Source organism: Sinocyclocheilus anshuiensis, unplaced genomic scaffold (genome assembly GCF_001515605.1).
Source record: "Sinocyclocheilus anshuiensis isolate Anshui unplaced genomic scaffold, SAMN03320099.WGS_v1.1 scaffold24, whole genome shotgun sequence".
NCBI lineage: Eukaryota > Metazoa > Chordata > Actinopteri > Cypriniformes > Cyprinidae > Sinocyclocheilus > Sinocyclocheilus anshuiensis.
Window position 1 is genome coordinate 1,600,694 of NW_015557090.1, and position 8,885 is coordinate 1,609,578.

The 8,885-nt window shown below is 39.7% G+C and overlaps 1 protein-coding gene across 1 annotated transcript in view; it reads right to left on the minus strand.

Annotated features, from left to right (window-relative positions):
- Positions 1–3,142: 3,142 nt before the first annotated feature.
- mxf (myxovirus (influenza virus) resistance F) overlaps positions 3,143–8,885 on the minus strand; it is a 28,906-nt gene continuing 23,163 nt past the window's right edge. Inside the window, exon 14 of the mRNA XM_016471900.1 lies at positions 3,143–3,511. Within this exon, the coding sequence (XP_016327386.1) occupies positions 3,287–3,511 (225 nt within the window). The 3' untranslated portion in view covers positions 3,143–3,286. The remainder of the gene's footprint in view (positions 3,512–8,885) is intronic.

The following is an 8,885-nucleotide window of genomic DNA, read 5'->3' on the forward strand; positions in this document are numbered from 1 at the left end:
TTGTTCAGTGTATATATATATATATATATATATATATATATATATATATATATATATATCACTGTGAAAATAATAAAGAAAATAAGCGAAAATGAGGTGGCATTTTGAGGTTACAGAAACTAGTTATAATAGTAAATACACAATATTAACCTGAACTGTTAATGACAGAAATAGACACTGGTCATGATGAGTAGAATCAGTCCTCCATGCAAATCCTTCCCAGCTAACAAAAGAAGTACCAGTTACATAATTTATTGGTACTTTTTGGTAGTTTCATGATTTACTAATTGACAACATAACTACGATGTTGCATGCTCGCAATTCAATTTGCACTTTATTTGTAACGAAGTGATATGCAGCATGCACTGCCACACTCTTTACTTGAACTGCGTCTGACAGAAGTTTCAACAGCTTTCAAGTAGTGATGGGACAGATGATACAGTGGCTCCAATGCTCCGATGCAGTTTTCGAAGCACTATTGTATCACACACTGTGCCGATGGTTGTATCGAAATGACAACATCACGTGATTGATGATGTTTGAAGCTTCGAACGTCATGCAGTATTGGAAGATCGGGACAGCTGGTTTGAAAAAAAATTGATGCTTCGCAACCCCACCTGATGCAAGTGTAGCGAATCAGCTCATTGGGGAAATATGAATAATTAATCATAACTAGTTATAATTAATTATAAATATTTAGATCCGCTGTAAGTATTTACTTGACCTCTCAGGGTCAACTGTCTGTCAATTCTAAGAACGTTAATTTCCTGGTTAAGGGAAATAACTTTCTTACTGTACAATTCTACACAGAGCCTGTAGCATAAATCTGCATGATTAAGGGACTCCAGTTATGATTAATCTAATGAATAACTGATTTGTACACATGACACGAGTTCTGGTCTCATTGGCACAAATTAATTTAGAAGAGATTATATCAGATTAGTTGGAACTGTACAGATCACAGATTGATTCCACTCTTGTGTGTCACGGACTTCCAAAGCTTTGTATGGTCACGTGATTTTGCAAACCATATACCCTCTGCTCCGCTTTGATTTGTTAGATATGGTGGAGAAAACAAGTATAAGCACCAGATCGCTAATGCACACTGTGTTAAAAGCTTCAAGTAATTAACCTTTTTTTGGCACAATTTGATGAAAGCCTCAAACGGTTCAGAAAGCCTCGGTTTCCCATCACTACTTTCAAGTACGTTTTTCAAAATAAAATCCTTGCATCAGAAAAACAGAATTACGTTTGTTGTTGTTTCTTGACTGCACGCTCTGCAATCCACTCAACGGTATGAACAACGGTAGTGTTAAATCATTCCAACATGATGGGAATATTGGGTCCAGTCTCTTTAACAGCTCCCATCAAAATATATACATTTTGTCTAGTATCCAGTACCAGTTAACACTGTATTTTGTCTGATATCCAAAACTGTCACTCAGATAAATATTTAGGCCTACATTTAAAATCACATGAAATTATCATAAATCTTGCCTCTGTGGTTCCTCTCGCTTACCACCGGAGGGCTTTGTCACCTGAGCATTGACACTCTTCTTGGACATCATTTCCCATAAGCCCTCTACCTGGAACTGATTGTTTCTCCACCTGTTCCCCATTTATTGGATCATTTAAACGCTCATTCACACCCACTTACCTCTTGTGAAGTCTTGTTTCGTCCCGGCTGACATTTCTGAACATTCTTTTGTTATTATTGCCTGTCCTTGACCCTGAACTGTTTACCATGTGGACTAACACTTGCATCACAGGTTGTTTAAAGTCTGTATCTCTCAGATTGCCATTAAAGCTGCCGACTGTTCGGGGAGCTTCCCACTGTTTTTGTGAAGACAGAATATTGTGATACCTTTTGGACTGGTCAATAGTCTTTCTGTGTTCCAGGCCTTCATTAATGACGTCTTTCCAGACATGCTGAATCAATGGGTGATTGTGTATATTGACAATATCCTATCTTTTCCAATATTTTCGGGGATCATGTTAAGCATGTCCGAAATTTTCTGCATGGACTCATCAACCATCAGCTGTACACCAAGGCTGAGAAATGTAAGTCCTTCGGCTGTCAGTATCATTTCTAGGCTATGTGAGGGGGTGGTTATAGATGACAGCAAGGTACAAGCACTTTTGAAATGGCCACAACCTACCATGATAAAAGAGCTAGGGCTGTGCAAAAAATCGAATGCGATTTTCATGCGCATCTCGTCAGTAATGCCGCTTCTGGTGATTAGTAGTAAATGTCCAGCACGTGCTTTCAGATGGAGCGGCATTTACTACACAGGGCCGTAGTTCACTGACAAGCTACACAAAATCGCATTCAAAATCGGCAATGAATCGCCTGTGATTTTGAATGCGATTTTGTCTAAATGTTTTATAGCATTTGCTGATGTTTTTTTTTTGAATAAAATTGTAAATTGCTGATAATTGTAAAAGGCTGATAAATTGTTTTATCAAAGGTTTCAGTTCTGTCGTTGCACCCCCAACATCAATGCTTAAGGGAAGGGGCTCCTGATCTCCTGGTCCCCAGCAGCTCTCCAATCCTTCCAAGACTTAAAAGCACATTTCACCTTCTGCCTTCCCTGACCCTGTGTCTGTTTTGTTACCACGTCTACATTTTACCTTGGCTACTACTATTGTTGTTGATTGCCCCCTGCCTATACCACTGCTCACACTTTTAATAAAGCCGCACATGGATCTCAACTCCTGAAACCTGATTATGGTAAAGGAATATGGTATTTTTGACTGACACTAAGTGGTTTTGAACTTTAAAACATGTAAATGTATTATAGCAGACCAAATTCTTTATGTGCTTGTAGTGCCACTTACTGGGCATCGCAAAACATGTAACCACCAGCATGTTTTCCGATAAGCCTGGGTTGAGAAATTTATAGTTTAATTTCAAACAAACAAATAAAAGTAGTAATAATAATTTGACTGTATTTTAAAGTAAAGTTGCATACAATGTGATGTTAAATCATTTCCAAATTTTCACCATACATGGTAAGGTAACTTCCAGTCTTATTCTGTTATAGAACTCCTTATGTGGGTTTCATCATAATCAGTGACTTTTTGAAGAAAAAATATAGATCCTCAACATTTTTATTGTTAATAATAATCTGCATTTGTAAATTTGTTTATTTACTAATTTTGTGAAATTAAAACATTTATTTATCCCTGTTGCTAAATCCATGCTGTATTAGAAAGTGGTCTGACAATCTGTAGCTGATTATTTTCTGATGCTACATTTATATCCCTGATGTTTTATAAAGCTCTCTCAGAGTCTGTTGCTTATCAGGTCTTGAGCTTGTGTGAGGCGCTCCAGACGCTGCTTTAAATCCGCTCTCATGCGTCCGTGCTCTGAGTCTTCACTCAGCAGTTTCACCACATCCGCTCCATTCCTCAGTTCCAGCATTTGATGCCGCAATGTCTTTGCTGCATCCTTCAGCATGAAGAGGATTATCAGCATGGGCACATAGTCTGTGAGGCGTTGATAGATGATCTATATGGAGACAGGACATGAATTATGTATATGTTACAGGTTCTCTCTGTGTGCTTTGCCACAGTTTGCTGTGCTGCCTCGTTTGTCTCTCTGGTTATCTCAGTTAGGGGCCCGATATACTCAAAACAAAGTCATTTTTAGTTCTTTGTTTAGGGGTAAAACGAAGTTTGAAATATGCAGTGGTGTATTGTAACGAAGTAATAATACTTTGTTACAGTACTTAAGTATTTTTTTGGAGTATCTGTACGTTACTTGAGTTTTTATATTTCAGTCAACTTTTACTCCACTACATTTCCTCATTAAAATCCGATACATTTCCCCGAAGCATATTCGTTGCTTACTACAAAATAGTCAGAAGTCAGAAGAACACGGACTGCAGGAAAGCAGGTTTGACGAATCAGTGGTCTGGTGTTTGCAAGTTAGACTCCTAAATTTCACCTTTGCTCATGTGCAAACAAGTGCGCGCACAACCGCGGATGATTAATTTTCCACTCAAGTCGAGGCTGGGGTGTGCAATATACAGTATATCTTCTGTGATAATATGGTAAGTGTTGTTGTAATGATGTGCGATCTGACATTATCAAGCAGGCTATATCACCAAATTACACACAGGGCTCTATTTTAACGATCTATGCGCATGGTCTAAAGCGCACAGCGCAGGTGCACTCAGAATCACGAATCCACTTTTGCTAACTTTTGCACTTTTTATCGACGGGAAAACGGTCGGCGGGCGCATGGTCTAAACGGGTTGTCCCTATTCTCTTAATGATGTTTTATTAACAAAGTTGGGGAGGAGCACGTTCAGATAATTAACCCGGCCAATTCATCATCAGCAATTACGCCATCTATCCTACCAGCTCGAGAGAGAACTTCTATAAATAGCCAAACCATATTACCTTCATTCTCACTACAGTATTCCAGCATTCGGTTCGCTCCTTTGCCTTTTTATCACAGACCCAATTTTTTCCCACCCAACGACGAGACCGATACTGGGGATTTTTCAGATCCTCTACCGCAATTTGCCGGCCCCATGATCACTCCTTTTCCGCCAGACATGGCCGCCGAGCACCAGGCTTCATCGCAGCCGCTGCTTTTCTCGGCCAGCCACATGCTCTCCACGACGCCAAAGCTTCCAACTTCCCCGGCATCCTCGTATCATTCGGCCGTAACAGCAACTCCTCCGATCAGAAACTGGACAGTATTTAAGTCCAAGGCAAACGCTGATTAATTCCAATGCACTATTCTCGCCGGATCTGTACGATCTATTCGTCACCCTGCAAATTAGCTAACCTCACTCCTAAATCCACTCCGCCAAGGAGGTCAATAGACCGTGCAAAGCCCCGAGCTCGCCTCACTCGACACCACCATCGTCCCGCACAAGACCCGGCTCTCCTCGAGCGCTGGGTCGCAGCAGCAGCAGGCCTTCAACAAGCCTGGGCCGCATCCCAGTTCTCATCGCAGCAAAGCCTCGATCGCTTACCGCTTCGGCTCAGCCTTTCACCGTGGCTCTTCCGGCCACAGCGCCGTTTGCAGCTGGGCCTCCAGCTCTCGTAGCAGACGCTTGCTTGAAGCTGCCTCCGCTAGCGGCGCAGGCCGTGTCGCAAATTAATTAATTTTCAGGTGAAGTCGCTAAAAGCAGGTTTTGTGGCTAAAGTTTGTTAAATGACGTTATGACATAAACGGATGTTGATGCCATTTTGTAACCATGAAGCAAACAAGGCATTTTTCCAAAGTTTATCATCCACTCCAAAATCTCTGAAAGTGTTACATTCGCCTTACTGTGCATGTATAAAACCTCACTGAGATGATACAGACGACACAGACATAATACGTTTCACGCAGTTCTTCTGGCAGGATCAATTCATTTACGGAAATATTCATCATTCACTGACGCGCCCATGGCGCGCTCACTCAGAATGGATCTAAAACGCAACTGCCCTCGTGTTTTGCTGCAGGACATCAATCATGAGTAAATTTTCTGTCATCTTTTTAGGACTGTAATATGAAGAGTGTGCAAAGTAAATATCTTTAGCAACAGTGTGAAAGTGAATAGCACATAACTGCAAAATTAGCCTTACTAATTTAGTAATAATAAACATGTCTATTGGTACAATGCAGTGTTGCCAGATGTACGATAATTATCGTATTTGTACGATAATTTTTAGTGATGGAAAAATGAAGCTTTGCGAAGCACTGAGGCTTTTCCCCTCAACTGTATCGTAAAAAGGTTCATTACTTGAAGCTTTTCGAGATGGTGCACACTAACAACATCTTGTGGTCAAAAGGTGGAAAAAGCTGCCTTTTCGTCCCAGACGACCAAGCCATTTTTGAAGAGTGTGCAAAGTAAATATCTTTATCAACAGTGTGGAAGTGAATAGCACATAACTGCACAATTAACGTTACCGGTACGTCTATTGGTAAAATATGGGTCACATGACTAATCATTCGTCATCGTTTTCAAAAGCCTCCATTTCCACAGTCCATACTACAACGTGAAAACAGCATTTTCAAATTTATCCGATTTTCAAATGTATCCGCTCTGGAGAGCATTTCAAAAGCTCTGTTTTCCTGGACTCCTTGTCTTAGTGTGGATGGAAGGCCAAAACGAGAGGAAAAGATGCATTTTCAACGGAAACGTATTAATGTGGACAAGGCTTGAGGAGTTGCCAAATCTAGTAACAAATTGCTAAGTCGGCAACACTGCAACCTACCCAGGCATTTCAGCTTGTCCCGCTAAATGTCACTAACCCTTCCAGTTTCCCGCGGCCTACAGCTACAGCAGCCGAAGCAAGCGCGAAGCTGCTGGCTCCATCCCAGCCACGCATCTAAAGTTATATAGAGTTATAGCCTCTAGTCGCCACAGCGGCCCTGTGGGGGAAAGATTGGTCCACCACCAGCATCGTAGCGCATTGCGATAACGAAGCGGCCGTGCATTGCATCAATAAAGGCCGGTCCCATTCCCCTGCATTAATGCCTTTTCTAAGACGTCTCATTTGGACTTCAGCTTGCGACCAATTCATTTTAAATGCAATCCCGGACCAAAAAATAAATATATCATAGAACAGCCACAGACTCAGCACCCACCTACTTCCACTCACTACTACGAATCTACATCCCCTTCAGAAGTCTGAGATCCGCTAGTGAGCGACACCTCGTGGTACCATCACAGAGAGGCTCAAAATCACTTTCCAGAACATTCTTGTTCACCACTCCTGGCTGGAGTTTTAAGATTTTAAAAATTCTGTTCGTATTTAAGTACAATAAATAACACATACTTTAAGACTTTTACTCAAGTAATATTCTAAATGGTGACTTCAACTTCTACCAAAGTCATTTTCTGGTAAGATATCTGTACTTTTACTTGAGTATGGCTTTCAGGTACTTTATACACCACTGGGAATACGTGAGCAGAGGTACCGTTATTAAACATCCCGACGCCACCCACTCTGATGAAAGCAACGTTTATATGAATATGCAAATATGTGCTGCGAGCTTTCCTCTCAGTAACAAAATAAACATAAAAAATTGAGAAACAGCAAGCATTTTTGTTTATAAAAAGCATCTGTTCATAGCAACATGGGTATGTTTGCACGAGCTCTGCAAATTAGCACTCCCATGAAGTCACGTCACGTGTATTTACATGGTACTTTATTCAATATATTGTTTAAAAGCAATCAGCAGTATTAAACATGAAAAACAGTGTCAGTGTCTAATTTCATCAAAAGCAACACTTAATTTTCTTCTATAAATCAGCTATCCACACGCGATAGTGATGGGTCATTCTTGAACGATTTGTTCATTTTGAACGAATCTTTAATATGACTCGGGAACGACGAGTTGTCTCAGCGAGGGATTCGTTCATTTCGTGTTGACCGCGCATGCGCAACATCCAATAGGTTCTGTACAGGAAACATAAATGATTAGTTCATCTCTCGAGTCTTCGGGTTTGGGTTCGAGTAGTTCGTTCATCACGTGACAGCTCCATAGACTAGAGCAGTGGTTCTCAAACTTTTTACACCAAGTACCACCTCAGAAAATATTTGGCTCTCCAAGTACCACCATAATGAACAACATTAAAATATAGTAGGCCTAATTATTCAGCTACAGCTATGCACAGTTAAAAAATGAGGCAGTTTTATTCCTAATAAGAATATTTATTATTGTCTGCCACTTTAAACATTGTAAATACAGTTTGAACATTAACACTGCACTGTGCTTACATACAGGTAAATACAAAACTTAAATGATTAAATTAAAATGTACTGTACCTAAAAGTTAAATAAAAACTGCACTGTACTTAAAAAGTAAAAAAAAAAACTGTACTGTACTTAAATGTAAAGTAAAACATTTACAGTACTTATCAAAAAATTAACACAGGCATCATTTAGCCACCTGGCAAACTTTTTAAAAGTGTTTTAACAGTGTTTCCCAACCTTGTTTTCTTCCACGGCACAGTTTTGATATGTAAAAAAATCCCACGGCACACCACTAAGCATTAAAGAAAAAAGAAAAAAAAAAAAGATAGAAAGGGGAAACTTATTTTTTATTTTTCCAAAAATTAAACATTGCGTCATCAGAGCTGGTATTTTGGCTTTATATATGATCAGACACTTGCACTTACTTTCTGAAAATCATACTCAAATGAAGTTAATTAGGTTTTTGATGAGCGCGTGACAGAGAACGGCCGCCTCTGAGGCAGTAAATTAATAGCATCACGTTTTCACCAGTTTGCAGGTTATAAAGTTTATTGTAGCTATATGGGCGCTCCGTTTCTCATGTTAATACATTTGGCCAAAATCTCACGATATAAAATACGAACAGCTATGATATTTAAAATGTACAAAAGTGTATTGGCTACAACTAGACAGCAAATGCTGAGACTCTTCTCTGCTCTTTATACACAAAAATATTAGCCTTTATAGACAGCATTTCTTGAGTGAAGGAAACGCTGTACTTATTCAAACATCAGTTCTTTATTTACCCTTGCATTGCGAAGAAGTAGACATCTGTCTTCAAACTGCGTGTTGCGGCCATAGATTGTATAAAAACAGGTAATTCTGAATGGAGGCAGGGTAGAGTTATGAGGTTTCACTGACAATTTGAGGATCCAATGGCATTACGAGGTTTAGTCACAAGCTCTTTTGAATGTTTTTCATTGGTTAAATATTTGTAAAACCCACAAACCGACATAATGACCAATAGCACTGATTTAAAATAATAACGAAATATAATAGAGATAAGGAAGTTTTTGATAATTTTCCATGGCACACCCGACAACAGTGACTGGGAAACACTGTTTTAACAATAATTTACAGTGGGTACGGAAAGTATTCAGACCCCCTTAAATTTTTCACTCTTTGTTATATTGCAGCCA